The following is a 20238-nucleotide window of genomic DNA, read 5'->3' as shown; positions in this document are numbered from 1 at the left end:
CGATACTGATTCGTGAGTCTTTATAAATGTTTTGACCAAAAAAGAAACCACTCATAAGAGACATCACATATGTTTTTGTTATGCGCAAACAGCAAGTACATTGAAACCGATATTTTTGCTGTAGCCATGACAACTCAAGCAATGCAGAAAATACTCAGTTACTCAATGATTCACCAGAAATATTGTGCATTTCATCCTTTTTCACCATATTTCCCACCCTCTACTTGTTTCCAGCGTACATAATTTCACCCCCAAGGTGGGTGAGAAAGATACACAGAGGGCAATCCGCCAGGCCTTCAATGTCTGGCAGACGGTGACCCCGCTGACCTTCCAGGAAGTGGCCTACTCTGAGATCAAGAATGAGGGTAAAGAAGCGGACATAATGATCTTCTTTGCCTCTGGTTTCCATGGTGACAGTTCACCCTTCGATGGAGAGGGAGGTTTTTTAGCCCATGCATATTTCCCTGGTCCCGGAATTGGTGGAGACACACACTTTGACTCTGATGAACCCTGGACATTAGGAAATTCCAATCATGACGGTAACCATGGCACTATAATGGCAATTGATTCTTTGTTTTTAACTTTAATTGTAGATGATCATCATAGCTATTAGCATTATTAACTCAGGCAACTGACAACTTACTGTGTATTTTTGTGTTTTCATGCATGACAATGTTAAGTATAGCCTGAGTAATGTGACATGATATATGAGATAGGAGTTCTAGAAATTTCTGCATCTTTAGTGATGAATATATGAGTTGAATGTTAGATTAGAGCAGATATAGATTGATGGATTTTATGTAACAACATGGTAAAAACTGAGCTCATGGATATTAATTAGGTTATGCTCAAACCATTTTGCTAAATTAAAAAACTGATCTGGAGATTAGACCTGAAGTACAATTTTTTTTTTAAATGGATAGCAAGTCGCAGAAAAGTGGTACATCCCTGTCGCAAGCTATTTCATAGAGTGGTGGGAACAAAACCTGCTTTGGCAAAAACTGATAGCAGTATTAATTATACTGATAGATGTATGGATGGATGGATGGATGATGGGTAGATGGATGGAGAGAGGGGAAAGACGGAAGAAAAGAAGGAATGAATTAAGGAAGGAAGAAAAGGGTAGAAAGAAGGATGGATGGATGGATGATGGATGGATGAAAGAAAGAAAAGTTGGATGATCAATGGATGGAAGAAAGAAAGAAAGAAAGCATGAATGGAAGTAGGGCAAGAATAGATGAAAAAAAGGATAGCTAGATGGATGGTAGGATGGATTGATGAAAGAAAGAAAAGAAGGGAAGAAAAGGAGTGAAGTAGGAAAGGTATATAAATGAATGAATGGGTTGATGGAAGGAAGGGTGAATGGATGGATGATGGAAGGATGGATGATGGAAGGGTGGAAGGAAGGAAGGATGGATGGATGGAGTGAAAGAAAGGTTGGATGGATGGATGGATGGATGGATGGATGGATGGATGGAAGAAAGAATGAAAGAAAGGGTGTATGGAAGGAAAGAGTGAATGGATGAATATATATACGGTATGAAGTAAGGAAGGAAGTTTGGATAGATGGATAGATCTATGGATCTATGGAAGAAAAGTTGGATGATCAATGGATGGATGGATGGATGAAAGAAAGAAAGAAAGGATGAATGGAAGTAGGGCAAGAATGGATAAAAAAAGGATAGCTGGATGGATGGATTGATGAAAGAAAGAAAAGAGGGGATGAAAAGGATTGAAGCATAAAGGAAGAAAAGTTTAGAAAGATGTATGTATGTATGAATGAATGGATGGAAGGATGAAGGAAGGAAGGGTGAATAGATGGATGATTGAAGGGTGGAAGGAAGGATGGCTGGATGAAAGGAAGTATGGAAGGAAAGAGGGAAGGAAAGAAGTAAAGAAGCAATGAATTAAGGAAGGAAGAAAAGTGTAGAAATAATGTTGGATGATAGATGGAAAGGAAGGAAGGATGTATAAATGAATGAATAGATGGAAGGAAGTATGCATGAAGGAAGGGTGGATGGATGATGGATGGATGGTGGGAAAGGAAGGATGTATAGATGAATAGATGGAAGAAATGATGGATGAAGGAAGGGTGGATGGATGTATAAAAGAAAGAGATCCATGCTGTCTGAAAAAGAAATGGAGAAGCAAACAAATGTGTTGAGGGAACTCTGTTGGGAGTCTGTTAAACCAGAGAAGTAAGCTGAAGATCAGTAGATCACTGGGGAAATGAACAGAAACAGGGAGTGTTGGATAATTCTTCAATAGCACTGGCACTGCTTGCATGTATATTTGCAGTGTTGTCTTTATTTGGGTACTGCAATGTCAGCAGTTCAAGTACACGCTTTATAGACCACAGAATCTGTAGCTTGTTGACGTACACACTAGGGCTGCAACTAACGATTATTTTGATAGTCGTTTTACATAATGATTATTAGAACGATTATTGCAATGATTAATCAATAGCTCTTAACAGATTATTCAGCTTGTGCCCCTACTTAAAAGGTTGTATTAGACGTGCTTACTAACAATAAAGAGGACACATTCATCTTTTAAAAATACCTCTAAATATAGATACTGTCACATCCACACCACACTCCACTCTGTCTCTCCCTGAAGCACTAATCACACACACCTGAGCCCAGTCCAGCACTCAATCGCATCACCTCTATAAATCCTCACCCCGCCACTCCATCCACGTCTAGTAACTGCAAGGAACAGTCAAACTTACCTGCTCGTCCTACGTACGTGAAGTTCAAGTCGTTTACCCAATATTCCTCGTCTCTGCGATCCCTAGGACTCATCTTCTTCCTCTGACTTCCTGGATTGGCTCTCCATCCGCAAACTCCCTGCAAACCCTACCTCTGTTATAGAAGTTAAGTTACTTATAACTTATATAATGATTAAATACGTTGCGAGCCATCATGTTATAATCTAGTTGCAGCAAGCGTGGACGTTCGAGGGACAAGTGCCCTGCGCCAGAGTGTGCATCAGCCAGATTAAGTTTCAGTCTCTCCCCCTTAGATCAGGACATTCACACAACTCATAGAAGAGGCGCTGACTGCACAGATGTCAGTTTTGGAGTTGATCTGCTTCCTTATTATTTGAACTTTAGAACACAGATTCCATATTTGTTTATAACGCATTAAATATAACTGCATTAAAGATGATCCTTTTAAAGAGCTGCAGCTCCGCTTATTCCACAACGAGAATGCTTCTGTATTTACTGTATATTTTGCATTATAATTCCCACATACTTTGCTACCTACATCACCTGAAGCTGTTTGGAAAGTTTAGAGTACAGCTGGACTGTGAGCTGTGTAATTCTTCCTCCTCAGTCAGGCGCGAGCTGCAGTGCTGCTCTCACGTGTCATCAGATTTTAATGTGATCACATGTTTGTAGACGATTTTTATTTGAGCCACATCATTTTAGAAGTTGGCAACCAAAAAATCAGGCTATTTTTTTTAGCTTGTTGTACTCAGTATTCTGGGTACAAACAACACTTTTCCCCTGTTTTTCCCTGCTTGCCACAGTGACCTGTGACACACCAGTTGAGATCCACTGTTCAAAATGATTATGCATTCAAAGATGTTTGAAACTTTAACTTTCACCTTTCAGGCAATGATCTTTTCCTGGTGGCAGTACATGAGCTAGGACATGCCTTGGGTCTGGAACACTCCAATGATCCAAGTGCAATCATGGCCCCTTTCTACCAGTACATGGAGACGCACAACTTTAAACTGCCTCTAGATGATCTTCAAGGGATCCAGAAAATCTACGGTACAATTATCTTCTTTATTTGCATGACACCAAGGTGTAAGATTCTGGTTTCGAAGGGGTAAATATCAAGGTAGATGGATGATTCTTATGCAACCTGTCAACAATGTTGGGTAAATTATTTAAAAAAAGTAATTAATTACATATTACAAATTAATACTAATATTGTAATCAGATTCCTGACGGTATGGATTACTTCATTGTAAAATTAATCACATTATTAATTAAGTTATAATGTATGTGTACAACATGAAGCAGGATAGATAATGGATAACGGATATATTCCCGTTTACTGTTATGTTCAATGCAATCCCTTCTAAAGGTATACCTACAGCCATGCTGGAGCCCACCCGACCTCTTCCAACTCTACCTGCACGACGAACACACTCCACCTCAGAGAGAAAGCATGATCGTCAGTCCCGTCCCGCTCGCCCACCCTCTGGAGATCGCCCGTCCTCTCCTGGTAATGGAAGACCTCACATCTGTGATGGCAACTTCAACACTGTGGCCTTCTTTCGACGGGAGATGTTTGTTTTTAAGGTAAATTTCTGTGATTTCGTTGCAAATTTTGATATAGATTGTTTATACTCCTTGTACATGGTGTTTACAATGGTTTTGCTTTAATACACAAAGTGGGATTGTTAAAGTTTAATGTTAAACTGTTGAAAGAGTGTCATTTGAACTTTAAGATTTAGTTATGTTTCCTAACATCCAGGCAGTGCCACCACAATAGATTAGGGGAGCATGACGTGTTTGTTGTACATTATGTTAAATGTTGAACCCACAATAATTAATAATAAACACATTTTACATATTATAAGCTCAATCGACAGCACTTGTGGCATAATATTGATTACCACAAAAAATACTTTTATATAATACTTTTTGCTTTTTAATAAAAAAAAATACTTTTGTGGTAATCAACATTATACCTCAAATGTTGTCAATTGAGTTTAACATGTATTGAACCCGGAATATTCCTTTAACTCTTAAATATGCTCTATCTATGTGTATCTGTATGGAGTGGTGGTGGCGTAGTGGGCTAAATCAGAAGGTTGCTGGTTCGATCCCCACAGCCACCACCATTGTGTCCTTGAGCAAAGCACTTAACTCCAGGTTGCTCCGGGGGGATTGTCCCTGTAATAAGGGCTCTGTAAGTCGCTTTGGATAAATAAATGTAAATCTGTGATTTTAAAAAGGTGAATGATACTTATCCAGGGTTATCTATTTAACTCCTCATAGGATCGCTGGTTCTGGCGTTTGCGTAACAACAAAGTTCAGGAAGGCTATCCCATGCTGATAGAACAGTTCTGGAAAGGTCTACCTCCTCGCATCGACGCTGCTTATGAGAGATCAGATGGCAAATTTGTGTTCTTCAAAGGTATGTGGGCATAGATTATAAATCTAATGTAAATAGAATAAAATATTGAATTTACATTTATCAGCGCTTATTAATCTTCATATGCTTAATATTTAAAAGTACAGCCGTAGGCATTTTTTTTTTAATGATTAGGAAAAACTCTGTTTTATGCTTTGTGTCATTAGTGTATTGATACAGAATGGTTTGTGCAAAAGACACAAAATTTAGGCACCTGAATTGACATTGAGTAGTTTTATGGCCTAAACCAGAAAATAATAAAAGTTAGAATAAAAATACAAATTCTGTCATTATTTACTATTTCCCATGTAATTTCAAACCTGTATATTGTTATTCTTTCTGTGTAACACACTAATTGAAGACCTTTTTTAGTACAAACTTCTCTTTTCCAACAGTTCATAGTGACCAGGTACTATCAAGCTCTAAAAAACACACCATAAAAGTAGTCAACACAAAGTGTGCACTACACTAATTCCAAGTCTTCTGAAACCATACAATAGCTTTGTGTGAGAAACAGACTGAAGTGTAAGTTGTTAGTAGGGCTGTCGCGATTATGAATTATGGCTGATGATTAATTGTTAAACAAATAGTTGCGATATGATGATTAATTTTCTGTTTTAGGGCTTTCACGATTAATTGTCATATTTATTAAGGTGCATGTGTACTTCATGCACCTTAAGATGTCTTTTACATATTTTACTTCAAATATATAAATCAAGTAATAAAATAGGTATATATATTCTTTATGATATAAAATATAAATTTTTTATTATTTTATTATAAGCAATACTGCCAGCAACTCGAATGCACGCCCGAACCACGCTTTGAGGCGTCCGGCGTAACCACAACGTGCCTGGAGACCTGTTCTAGGGGAACCCCTGCCCGTAGAAATGCTAGGTCGGTCCAAGGGCTGAACAGACGGCGGCAGACCGGTGTGATGAGACCCCCGTGGCGAAATGCCCAGGAGACATCTAAGCACTTACCTGGTCCATATACCTACTGTAGGAGCGGTCTGGGATGGGGTAGTAGGGAAATCATCCTCACGACCGTCCTGTCGTGGGCGTAATTCTGCCACAGCGGGGCGCGTGTGGTCGGGGGTCCGCCTCCGCCGCGCCATACCTGCCATAAAATGAATGGTGCCGGGCGGTTGTGATAACGAAGGCCGTGGACACCAACGTGTGACCCAGGAAGTGAGGAAACCACTCTCTTGTTGAAAATGTGGGTACCGCAGCCCCTTGTGGGTGTGACGAAATTAACAGAAAAGGTAAATAAGGATTTTCCACCCAGCCCTCCACTGGGGGATGGTGTGGTCTGCTTACCAGCTCATGTGCAGTGGGTTCCTGGCTCCCTGGGTTGCCTGTCTCATGGGCTATTTGAAGCCTTTCTTGGGTTCTTGGTGGCCGGCCGTGGGATGGGTGAGTCGCACCGGGGCAAGATGTGTTGTATGGCCTCCGTCTGCTTTTTTACCGCTGTGAATTTCTGGGCGAAATCCTCCATCCTGTGAGCCTCCCTTTACTCGACCAGGTTGAGCCAAAGGTGGCGCTCCTGGACCACCAGGGTGGACATCACCTGCCCGAAAGATCACACCGTGATCTTCGTCACCCTGAGGGCGAGATCGGTCGCTGAGCGCAGCTCCTGCATCGATCTTGAGTCAGAACTACCCTTGTGCAGTTCTCTAAGCACCTTGGCTTTGTGCACTTGCAGCAGAGCCATGGTGTGCAGGGTGGAGGCAGCCTGTCCAGCGGCACTGTAGGCCTTAGTCGTCAGTGACGACGTAAACCTACGGGCCTTGGACAGGAGTCTCAGATGGTTCTGCCAAGTGGCGGTGCTCTGCAGACACAGGTGCACCACAACCGCCTTATCCACCTGGGGAATCGCCCCACCATCAAGGGTAGCGAGAGTGGAGAAGCTCAGAAACCGGGTCCGGGCAGTAAAAGGTGCCCACCGCGACTTTGTGAGCTCCTCCTGCACCTCCAGGAAGAAAGGGACCAGGCAGCCGCAGTCGTGAGAAGTGCTTCGGGCGGAGGAACCAATCATCAAACCACAAGGGTTCAGGGCGAGACAGATGGTTCCACTCTAGCCCGACACTTGTAGCCGCCCAGGCAAGCATGGCCATTAGATGCGCTTGGCGTCAGACTAAACCAGCCCGCTCTCCGATGCTGTAATCGAAAGCTCATCCGCTTCGTGAGCAGCACGTGAGGCAGCGATCGTGGCCATGGAAAGTGGAGAAGTAACGATCGCAACCAGGAATTATACACAATGAAAAGGCATCTTTAAAAAGACGCTCTCCATGAGTGCCACTCTTTTAGAGGGAAAATATATTCTTTTAGAGAAAGATTATACTCTTTAAACTGCTGAAGAGTAGGAGAAGCCGCTGTAATGCGCCAGAAATTCAACAGCTTTTGTAGAGGTGACTGGATCAGCGAAGGAATTCAGTTCACAGAAACAACTGCTCAGCTCTGAAGAAAAAATCTGAATGAGTGGTTGCAAGCCAGCTCCTTTTATCCCCGTATGTCCAGGGGAGTGGCATGCAAATTCCACTCGCCAAATCCCATTGGACTTTTCTCAAAGACTAGACTTGTAGTAGATCAGTATTTTTATGTTTAGAATCCCTTTTAATAAAAGCACAGATCCAGTGAGGCAATAATGCATGACTGTGGCTTTGAATCCATTCCAAACTGTATTATTCTAGCAGTTCCTTCCTTGCTTTCAAATGCTCTCTTTTTTCTCTCTCACTCATTAAATTAGCCCGGAGAGCCTGGGTGAGATATTTATAGCCTGAGTCTCCAGCTTTCTGATGTTTCACGAGAAAACAAGCTTGCAGGGTGACATGGTTATCACAGAGAATGCGCATCAGTATTAAAGAGTTATGCAGTAGTATTATTCTGTATCACTTCAAGAGGTCATAACATTAGGAATCAAATTTCCTTTGAGCTTTTGAGACAAAACAGCTTGATGAATTAATTGAAATGGAAAACAAGTTTTATTTTTCTTACCCCATTGGCAATTTGTCTATATATCTATATGCTTGGAATGCCCAAGATGCCCTGGCCCTAGTCACCATTAATTTTCATTGTCATTCTCCTCCATACCATTAAAGTGAATGGTGACCAGGGCAGAGCAGCTTGAACATTCTCCCAAATATTTCCTTTTGTGTCATTTTAAATTTTTGCCTAACTATTACTTTAAGTCCCTTTCAATTTCAGTGCCTCTTGTCTTCTAGGGGACAAATACTGGGTCTTCAAGGAGGTTACAGCAGAGCCAGGGTACCCCCACAGTCTAGTAGAGTTGGGCAACTGTCTGCCCCATGATGGCATTGACACAGCTTTACGCTGGGAACCTGTGGGCAAAACCTACTTCTTCAAGGGCAACCAATACTGGCGTTACAACGAGGAGAAGCACACTGCTGACCCAGGCTACCCCAAACCCATCAGCGTATGGAAGGGCATTCCTGATGCACCGCAAGGAGCGTTTGTTAGTCGAGAAGGATGTGAGTCATTGAGATTCCAAAAACAGATCAATATTTGATGCGCAATCGGCTAAGAGGTCATGGGCATTTTTTCCGACAAGAAGTTTGAGAACCGTTTGAGAAGTTGAAGTTGGTGGATTCATAAAAAAAATTAAAAATTCTATGTAAACATGCTAGATGGCCATTGTCGAATTAGCACCATGTTAATAAAACATTGTGTCAAGTTAAATTAAATTTTAAAAACATTTCTCGAGACACCTGCATTCTGTCCTGTTCAAGCTGTTTAACATAAGAACTCTTTACGGTCTTAACGGCCCTAGCCCCTCATAAAATCATTGTAATTCATAGCTTCTTGTTGCTTTAGTCTACACTGCAAGAGGTGCAACGCTGTGCGTTTGAAATGTAGACAGCTTTGTTAATTATAAAGGGAGCTAGCTTTGTAGGTATTTATCTAGCATTGTTTTTCTTGCAGTGTAGACATGGTGCCAATATGGCGCAGCATGTATGTAATGTACGTTATTATATGTGTGATTGTAATTAGTGCGCTTGTCTCTTGTTCCATCACCACCATTGTGAAGTAATTTATTAGTCTTTGTTTGGTGCAGTCGCAGAAGTTTTGTTGTGTTCTTTGGCTCGGGGTGATTCTCAGTGGCTATTTGATAGCAGGGCTGGTTTAGAACAGAGACTTGTAGTAAAAAAATCTTCCATGTATTTTTATTCATAATGTCTAAATTACTTTAACTGGGAGATCATTGCTTAGTGGATTGGGGAACTAAAGGTGGAACTAAAGATTAAAAATGGAATGTGAATGATTTTACAACATGATCAGGGAGAAACATTTGCCCTGATAATATTTTCCAACACCTTTGTTTTGTTGGGTTTATTTTGGTTGTCCACTGGTAAATGCATGAGTAGGGGTGGGCAGTATGACCAAAGTCTAACATCACGGTATGAGTCATTTCAACCCACTGTAATGGTATATCAATAAATGGATTACACATTAAAGATCCATATGGTAATACCGATTTTTGGACAAATCAGGTGACACACCTTTCATTTGGAAGGTAAGGAATGAATTACAAATGAAAGGTGCGTCACTTCATTTCATTTTCACATTAAAACTTTATTTAAAAACAAGGGCTGTTGATTTAACGTGTTAATTTAGAGCAATTCATTATATTTAAAATGTCCCCATGTCCCCATACTGATAAGGAATGTTACTACCATTGGAGCAATTGAAGCTTGAAGTAACACCTGTTTTCACCAGGGGGCAGTAAGCCAAACTCCAGCAATGTAGACAACACGCAGCTGTACAGATAACGCGATGGGAGAAAGGTGACATATGTTGTTCCTGGCAGGCTCCATATTGTTAGGGTGGGGGCAGGGTTAGTGCATCTGCTGCCTGCCAGGAACAAACTTAGGAACCTTTGTACAATGGGCTACAGATAACAAACCACACTCATGCTTTCTTGACAGTAGCGACAGCTCAAGATAGGAACCCCGAAAATTGAGAATGCAGGGATATCAAGATCACACTATGTTTTAATTTGAAACAGCGACCTAAAAACATTGTGCTTATGAATCATGATGCGACGCAACCAAAGTGGGCATCCGTCTGACACATGTTTACATTGATCCGTCCTTAGTTCAAACCCTTATAATAAATCTATCTTGGATGGATTGATGAATTCAGTTGAAAAATAGATTGCTGTGGACTGTAGGCCAATCATAGGCTTATGTTCGGTAATATGGAAATAAAAAATATATTGACCTCTAAAGACACTTTTTGTATTGTCTTATATGCATTACTCGTCTGCCACAATAATGTAATGCATATAATTATCTGAATAATTTGCATAATATATTTTATTTATTTATTAATTCTTGAATTATTTGTATTTGAGGGGCTTTCTCAGTAAATATTTATGTGATTTATTGCAATAATTCATTGGCATATCATGCTATTGACAGCCCTATTAAAAACAAACCTCAATAGCAGAAAAACTAATATTATAAAACCTAATATTACACTGTCACATGGTATAAACCGTCATACCGCCCATACCCTGTACACAAGCTGTTGTGAGCTTGCAAGAGTCAAATAGCTTTGCTGTGGCAGCATTAAATTGCAGATTCTATTCTCTAGAGTATTATGCAGTGAAGGAATGATCATCTTTACTTCTAGCCATGTCATAACCTCCGTCTCAACATTGAGCCTAGTGCCAGGGCAGAAGACAGCGACATCAAGAGGGTTATTCGGACTGTTTGGTCTGCGTGTAGCTCATGATTTTTCTGTCACTCAGATTTTGCAAGAGGGATTTGGGATGTCTTGCTTGGCAAGATAAAGAGCAAGAGGAAGGATGAATGCTTCATCAATCACACAATCAGTGGTTTCTGTCAAAAACTCTTTCACTGTATTTATGTGTGTGCATACTGGGAATGTGCAAAATTATATACAGAGTTTTAGGGGTGCCTGAATGAATAGACTAATCTGTTTTAAGTAAGCCCTGTGTAATATATCCATCCATCCATCCATCCATCTATCCATCTATCTATCTTAAACTAAAGTTAATAGTATAAACTAGTTGTCTTCACTAATTGTTGACGACTGGTCAACCAATTTATGACCCATCCGTAGTGCAGATCCATGTTTTGGTCTGTGCTTGTTGACGTTAATATGCCTAGTATGACATATCATTAAATGAACACTAGTTTTGTGTTGATTACATTGATGAATATGCTACAGAAAATTATTCCACATATTAAAGGTGAAGTGTGTCATTTCTGAACCACTAGCAGCAACAGATCGAAGAACGCAACAGTCTAGTTCTGGGGAAAAAATCCCATTAATTTTCTCTCTATGCAAAGAGATTTCATTTTTAACACTAATTTATAAACTTTTGAAGACAGACCTAACGTTGTTAATCAATGGTATATGCTTTTTTTTTTAATACTGGAATTCCTGGTGATAAATTACACTACGCATGAGCCTGAAGAGAACCTGAAATGTTGGCAACTCTAGTTTAATTGGTCAGACAAACAGGAAGTCCCACACCAAATTCACACCATTCATTGAGCCAACATTGTTATGTCACTAAAACAAACAAAGAAATGGTGAAAGTGCCACAGTGTTTACACTCTTCTGGAAGTCAACCTATGAATGGCTTACTCATAATTTTCTGAAATGTAAACATCAAAACAATTATATCACTTAACATATGATTATTCCTGTAATGGTAATATGCTAATACTGTATTTTGTCTCTCTGTGATTTTCTCTAGTTTATACCTACTTCTACAAAGGAAAGGATTACTGGAAATTCGACAACCAGAAGTTAACGGTGGAGCCAGGCTACCCCAAATCAATTCTCAAAGACTGGATGGGCTGCGACCAATCGGAAGTAGACAAGAACAAGGACCGACACCTCCCTCATGATGACGTCGATATCATGGTGGCCATTAATGATGTACCCTCCACTGTCAATGCAATTGCTGTGGTCATCCCTTGCATTCTCTCACTATGCATTCTGGTCCTTGTATATACTATCTTCCAGTTCAAGAACAAAAACGTCCAACAGCATGTGACCTACTACAAACACCCGGTGCAGGAATGGGTATGACAGGCTAGGGGGCGCTATGGACCCCAAACGCTTGAGAACATCAACGAGGGCTACTATGCTGAGGTTTGGAAGCATACATGACCAGTGCCTGTTTTCCGAACAACCTTGTCCCAGTACAGGGTAAAGACAAGGCAAGGGAGTATCCAGTCCCTCCCTCTTGAGACAAAATGTTGAAACCAATATTGCAGTTTTTTTAGCATTAGCCAAAAGGACATTTTTGGGACTGTTGGCGAAATGTACAATGGAAGGAGGTTTAGAGTTTAAGTTGCTCTGGCCTTATGCTAACGTTGGTGTCATTCTTGCCAGGTAACTACACAAGAAACCAACACTCCAGCTTTGACAAGACCATCACATTCTTTCTCCAGGAGAGTTTGAGGATTTGCAAGATGTCAGGAAATCCTTGTCTTGTTCTCAAAATGAACTTCAATTAAGTATTAACAAAGTAAAAGAGCAAAAACAACAAAACAATTATTCAAGACTTGAAAAATAACATAGGTAGGAAGGCCATAGACAAGAATATCAAGGAATTCTATGGATCATGCAGTCTTATTCGTTTATGGGGTGAAAGGTTCACCACTAGCACTCTTTGAAGACTTTAGTGGGGGTTAAGGGGCATTTAAGAAAACAAATTACTTAAAATTGTCTTCACAGCATCAATCTGAATGTTTGTTTGCTAGTTATTTTTTTCTTTCTTCACATGCCTACCCATTTCCACATAGTAAGAAGCACTTGATTTATAATGACTTGACACCACCTCCCACTCTTTTACTGCACTGATCAAGTCCTTTTCATAGACAGCATTTCGTGTTTCTAGAACACTAATTTATAAAAAAAACATTTTGTGGATAATCTTTGGGTCATAGGGACAAATTGGACAGTCAACAAGAAATGGCGTTTAAAACCCATGTTACTTCCATAATGCTACATATTTCTGAATGAAACAGGAGATTCAATAAAAATAAAATAAAAAACAAATGTTGGGTCGAAATTGACTTTATCTGTCAGGAATAGATTGGATTGTGAAAAATGGTCTCTATATGATAGGGAGTTGGTTGAAAAACAAGAGGGCTTGGTAAAGTTGTTTCAGAGGTGGTGCAAGTTATTACATTTCGATGAGTCGGTCACAAGACAAAAACGTGTATTAAAGTAAATTGGGTCATTTTCATGTTGATATCTTGGTGACTTTAAAATTGGCCTTTTCTGCAAAGTCTTAAGTGCTTCAATATTACGATTGATTACATCTTTCTCTATGATCTCTACATTTTATCAACTGTATTTCGATTTTTACAGTCATATTTCCCACCCTCTTTCATGGTTTACTGTTATAACCTTAGTTTACCACAAAGAGTAATATTTTAAACTTTGGTGCCAGGTAGGAACGTGTTTTTTAAACGGTATTAAATAGCTTTGTTTCCGTTACCTACAGGAGATGATCTATCATCGGTTCATCCATCCTCTCTGAATGAACTTAAAATGCTGTGCTTAAGTTAAAGTGACTTCGATTTCACATTTTCGAGGTGGCTTGTCTTACACTTATCTCATGATGTCTGTCGGGTGCTTTTATTGGTTCAACTGTGATAACAGTGAACAGTTGATGTGTCTGACTACCCCATATTTACACATGTTTGGGCTCATCTCTTGTGGGAATGGATCTAATACAGTACATTGCACATCGAAAGGAGCTGAATTGTAATTGATGTTTTTGGAGCTTTAAATGGAACTTTTCACAAAACTTGATAAAGCTTCAGGCATATACAGTAGATATAAGGTTTGCTGCATCTTAATCATCATATTAAGATGGTATAATTGTAGAGAGACTGTATATAAGGTTTCACTTGCCATGTTTATCATTTGAGGGATTTTTTTACTTATAAAAGCCACATTTTGTTTATTTCACTGAAAATAATGTACATATCGTATTCACAGTTCAGTGGAGCATGAATCTACAACAGAAACAATCTGGCATCTACTCTGGTAAAGTTTCAAGCTTGACCTTATTTTTACATTGAGATGGCTTCATTAGCATGATATTTGTGACACTGTCACTTCTGTAGTTAGCCATATACTGTACATCTGTAAGGATGTGAAAACTGTAGTGGCCTAACAGATCAACCACTTGCAGATCATCCAATTGTGTTCATACATTTAAACCAACATGAATGTTTTCTGAATAGTCCTGTTGTCTGTGGGGGGAACTTTCTGGTACTCTGAGGTTTTGTGGTACTTGTTGAATAAGAGAGAGAGAGAGAGAGAGAAAACAAATTGTTTTCTCTAAGCTGTCTTCCAAAGTGACTTTTCACCCTCTTGTGTTTATGTGAATGTGTCTTTTGGGCCTTCTTTAAAGGGGAACCATCACAAACTAGAGCTGTCTGGGCAATGCAAAACAAAATGTCGATTTTTGAGAATTGAATAGTCATTATTATAATTTGTTTCTACAATCTACAGCCAATCATTCATAAGGCAACACACTAATGACAACTAATGCTCTTACAAAAAAGTAATGTGATGGTACCATGGTACAGTGATAGAATTAATTAAACGATTGTACTTTGATAAATGGGTCAATCACAAATTATTTTTATTTTTTTTTGTCTGGATCTATTGTTAAAAATACAATTTACAAGACAATTACTTTTATACGCTTAGTTCATTTTTTTTTTTTTAATGGAACCATTTTGTTTAGGTCATATGGTCTAACCCTTGTAAAACTTCTTTATATTTGTGACTCAATGTCTGATATTTGCAAAAACAAAATTGTACCTAGAATATGTTGGAATTAAGTTAAACACATGTATTCAATTTTAATACCTTTTACTTAACGGTTACACCACTTGACATTCCAAAAAATAAAATGTTTAGTAATGTTCTGGTTATGGTTACACATGTGTGTAACCAACATGGACACAGTGATTACATGCATGCTTTTTTTTCTTCTTTTCTTTTAAAGATGTTTCATTTTTAGCACTTCGGAAAACCTTATTTGTCATTGACCCAAAAATCATAGTATAAACGTGTACTCCCAAGGTACTTCAAAGAATGCCAATCTACTTCAGGTAATACCATAGTACCTTTTGGTACTGTTTTCTTAGTGTGGTCTTAAGAATGTTTGGTGTAATGGTGCAATGGTGCATGTGTTTGTCATTGCTTTGCATTGACTAGAATTTGTCCCAAAATTGTGGAAAAAATTTATAATTGGCATGACTTTTTTTTTTTTTTGGAAGATTTGAGGGGTTATATAACTGTACCCCTTTAAGACATTGTGCCTTGTCATAAAGTCCACTATGGCACACTGAACACAGCTCATTTCCAATGATTTCCACCTCATTGGGGAGATGTTTCATGAATTGTGCATCCTTCAATATAAATCAATGCCTTTATCCAAGTAAAGACAATGTGTTACCATTTATTTTTGTTGCCCTAATAGTCATATCAGATTTTGTGATCTGTTGTGTGCGCAGCTTGGTCGTGGGTAGAAAAATGGCATAAAACTAGAGCAGATTGTACATGTTTGTGTCCACTTGGGAAAGACTCAATGCTATTGTCTTTAAAAAAACACTTTTATTCATCAACTCCTCTGAATCTAGAGCACCTGCTCGTCCCAACAAGCAATTTGGCAAGTTGTCTAATGTCTCGGGTACAGGAAGTTCTGGGTTGGAGTTTTTAAATGGAACACACTGCTTCATAAATTGTTTTCCTCAAATCTGAACTGTCCGATGAGCTGGCGTTTGTGTAAGAGATGAACCGTGAACGATTTGCTGTAAGAGATTGATTCAATTAGACAATGTGTGAACAAAAAGTGTGTTCCATTCGTAAGAAGCTTTATGCGTTTATTATATCTGTGTGTAACATATTATATAACAGTTCAAATGTTTGGCTCTATGTGTACACTGTAGTGGTACATCCTTATTAGTGTTAAAGTATATTCCTTAATGGAAGGACTGATGGAAAGACTGCTCTAAGTAGTCTAACCAGGCTATTTTAAGATTGGGATCATTGAAATTGCAATATACTCAGAGTAATTAACTCTCAGAATGAGGTCCAGGGACATTTTATTTTAATCTGCACTATTTTATTCAGGCATTTTTGTAGAAACTGGATCAGGTTATTGGACCATGCCATTTTCATACGTAATTCTAGAAAGCATTGAGAAAGCCAGTATTATGTGTATATAGTAACACATTTTACATTCAGCTACCCTAATGTGAGATGTGAAACTTTTAAAAGAACTAGTGTATTTATTAAAGGTGGATATCTTTAGAAACGTTTGTCGTAGGGTCATGGGAAAGGTTTGTACAGATAGAGGCTTAACATATGAAAAGCTATTTCATTATCTATCATTAATGGAGACATAAGGGTATTCTATACAGTTGAAATCAAGGTGAAGCCATGCCTGTACCTACATTAGTTGCACAGAAAGACAATTAACAACACTGTACAGGGAAACGCAGAAATAGGAATTCTCTGGTAACTTCTGGTAGCCTCTTTTTTTAAATGGGTATGATTGTGGCTTTGGACAACAGTCACTTTTAATCCAAGCTGCTGTTGCCTTTTGATTTTTAATGGTACTTTTATGAGACTAACAATCGGACAAACATATCAGAGGTAGTCATTGAAAGCACTGCATTTATGCGTTTGATTTACAGAGGGATTTTATCTGAGATAGCTTTAACGTTGTTTGTTTGGTTATTTTTCTTGACTGACCGAGGGGGAATTTAAACTGTATATAATATTTTCTGATGATTTACAGGTCAAATATTGCTGTCTTATAATAAGCTTTTGTCCAGGGTTTATGGCTGTGTAAATACAAAAATGTACTGAAACTTTTCAAAGTTCAACTTTTTGTATTTTTCTTTCACTATAAAAGTAGCGTATTATTTCACTTTGTCATGAATATTGTTATCATACTTAAGAATACGAGTGATTTTAGACTAATATTACACATCATTTCAGGTTTATTCATGTTCAATTCTGTTTTAATTCCATAAACAATGAATCATTTTTATTTTCATTTTTCAGTTTACAGTTTTAAACTGTGTAATCTAAAATCACCATGTTCAATGAAATGTCATTAAAATAAAATTACAGAAATGTTAAGTGTCATGATAATTACTGGAGGGATGTTTACAATACAATATTACGATTAAGTCCATAACATTTGTACAAATACACATTTCACTGTACAAATAGTGTAGGGGGATATTAACTACATAACAATACATGTGTCTGATATCACGCAGTCAATAAGTGCGTTGCTGTTGATCAGAACAGACTGTGTTTGAGTCACCATATGTTTTACATTGCATGAAATACAAACCTAAGACAAAACTCAACAAAATTATGCATATTAATGTTTCATGGTGACTGACTTAAAACACATTGCAAAATGTGTTCATTGTGAGCCTATAAATTTAAAGGCATAAATGGCTTCAAACTCATTTAAACAGCATTACAAGCCAAACACATCTTGTCTTTTGTTGTCCCACACCGATTATGGCACTCATCTGTCATCCATCCCTTTCCTACATCCCATGATGCTTAGTGAGAAATATGGGCGTTACTTCCGTGGTCAAGTAAACAGATGTTGTTGCATTTACGTCCCTATTCATTCTTTTACTGAACGATAATAAACTGCAAAAAGTCATAAAGACAAAGAACAAATCCGGTGCGCTGTTTCTCCCAGGTGCAGCTGAGATTTCATCTTAAATTTTAAGCAAAATTATTGGTTGTTTTAGGGGAGTACCTGTGTAAATTGAGCTTCAGATGTGTGTGCTTGTCACTCTGCCTGTTAATATCAGACAGACAAACTAGAAGTTCTTATACTTGGGTATGTAATCGCTTTTTCAAGTTTTCCGATCAGACGGTTATTTCCTTTTAAATCCGCACGTAAGTTTAAAAATGTGTTCAGGTGCTTTGGACGCATCTGGACACCATTTTAAACCTCAAACCGATCACATCACAAAACATTTTGCATCCCGTTAGCGCTGACCTTTGCGATCGGATCATCCGAAACGTGTCTTATTACCAGCTGTAAACATGGTCTTAAAATAACTGTAGCCAGAGCTGGGGAATGCTGTAGAACAACTTCCGGTGGAATTCCCACCCACATTCGATTCCCAGGAAAAATTTGGATATGGGTAGAAAAAAATAACGGTAATGGAAGTGTCAACAAACACGCCCCATTTCACCATATCTGTTCATTTTAGTTAGCAACTGATGCTAGGGTCTGTAGCCTTTAGCCTCCTTGTTAGAGCATCCGCCTCTCCCGTTCGGAGCGGGGGCGAGTAGGACCGGTTACAATGGTGTCGTGACCCAGATGGGAGTGAGGTTTAGGGGGGTGAGTGTAAAGGGAGCCAGCTGGTAGATAACTGTGCAGTGTGTAAACCTCACTCTCCTGACCTCAAGAGGTGCACTAGCCACTGATGCTAGAGGCTGTAGCCTTTAGCCTCCTTGTTAGCGCACCCGCCTCCCACTCCTGAGATGCCGGTTCGAGTCCCGTTCGGAGTGGGGGCGAGTAGGACCGATTAAACTAGCAATCTACCTAAAAAACGGTAATGATATTAAAAAACGTAATGTACTTGGCACAGACATTATCATCCGCCAACTAGCAGATGACACTGTTATTTTTAAAAGATAGATATCAGATTCCAATAACTAAAGCAAAAAATATTTAATTCTCAAAAGCTTCAGGGTTACCATTAAATTTAAAGAAATGTGAACTGTTTGCTGTACATGACACATCATTGACAGAAATGTGAAATGTCCCTATTAAGTCAGAAATCAAATACTTGGGAATTACCTTTCAAAGGACCAAAAACAAAGCCAATCTCTAAATGTGGAAAATAAAATTAAAGAATGTAAGTCCAAACTAAATGTATGGCTTCAAAGAGACCTATCAATAATTTATCTAACTATAATGGAATGTTTGTCAAGATGCATTTACCCAGCCTACTCCAATGCAATCCCACACAAATGGATCAAATCCATTAACCAAATCAATTCTAACTTCATTTGGAGAAACAGACCTCATTATCTGAAAAAAGTAGTATGGTTAAAGATATAAAGGATGGAGGACTTCGAGGTATTGACTTTTATTGTCTTAATGGAACCTTAAAAATAAATTGGTTGAAGTCCTGGATCAAACACAGCGGCTCATTTTGGTATTGTATCCCTGAGCATTTATTCAAAAAAGTTGAAGGCCTGGATTTTCTTCTCAGGACGGACTTTAATATTGAAATACTGTTATATTAGAAAATGTTATATGTACATAACTTTTCACCACACACCTCTGTACTCTGGAATAATAGATATGTATTACACCGCAACAGATCTTTGTTTTTTGAAGATTGGTTTGGGAGGAATATATGGTCCATAACTGACTTAATGGATGCCAGTGGCAATCTTTTAAACTATGAACAATTTGGCACTAAACATAATTTCAAACCCTCACAATCAGACTTCACTAAATTACATAAAGCACTTCCCAAGAATTTGTTTTTCTAACAAGACATATATTAACATACCAAATGATACAGCCACGACTGTCTCCACTATCAATTCAAGGGAATTAAATTTTGGATAAAAAGTTCAATAATAATTTTATTAGAAGTTGTTTCACTGAAAACCTTTACCCCGAAAAGCCCAACAAAAATGGCATCCTGCATAACTTTGATACAAATTCAATAACTAAACTAAGAACAATATATTTAACACTTCCTATACCCCCCAAAATGAAAGAAACACACTTCAATGTCATGAACAAAATTTACCCCTCTAAAGAATTTGGTATTGATGATAATGCATGCACATTTTGTGAAAATGATGTTGAAACTACGGACCTTTTTTTTTTTCCTCATCCAACCTGTTACATATATTTTGGTTTGACGTACATAATTGGATACAGCAAATATATATATATTGAATTGTACAAAAATATTTATTATTAGATATTTGAATATTTTTTTCAAAGGCATTTGATGTATTCTGCATTTAAAATT

General features: G+C 38.4%; 1 protein-coding gene across 1 annotated transcript in view; it reads left to right on the top strand.

The window, feature by feature from the left end:
- The window catches only part of LOC127653570 (matrix metalloproteinase-24-like), a 37711-nt gene extending 25222 nt beyond the window's left edge, over positions 1-12489 (top strand). Inside the window, exons 4-9 of the mRNA XM_052140283.1 lie at positions 235-539; positions 3620-3781; positions 4101-4318; positions 5021-5159; positions 8380-8646; positions 11907-12489. Of these exons, the coding sequence (XP_051996243.1) occupies positions 235-539; positions 3620-3781; positions 4101-4318; positions 5021-5159; positions 8380-8646; positions 11907-12244 (1429 nt within the window). The 3' untranslated portion in view covers positions 12245-12489. The remainder of the gene's footprint in view (positions 1-234; positions 540-3619; positions 3782-4100; positions 4319-5020; positions 5160-8379; positions 8647-11906) is intronic.
- The last annotated feature ends 7749 nt before the right edge of the window (positions 12490-20238 follow it).

Source organism: Xyrauchen texanus, chromosome 13, assembly GCF_025860055.1.
Source record: "Xyrauchen texanus isolate HMW12.3.18 chromosome 13, RBS_HiC_50CHRs, whole genome shotgun sequence".
Lineage (NCBI taxonomy): Eukaryota > Metazoa > Chordata > Actinopteri > Cypriniformes > Catostomidae > Xyrauchen > Xyrauchen texanus.
Note: the sequence above shows the minus strand (reverse complement) of the source record. Positions and strands in the feature narration are given on the sequence as shown.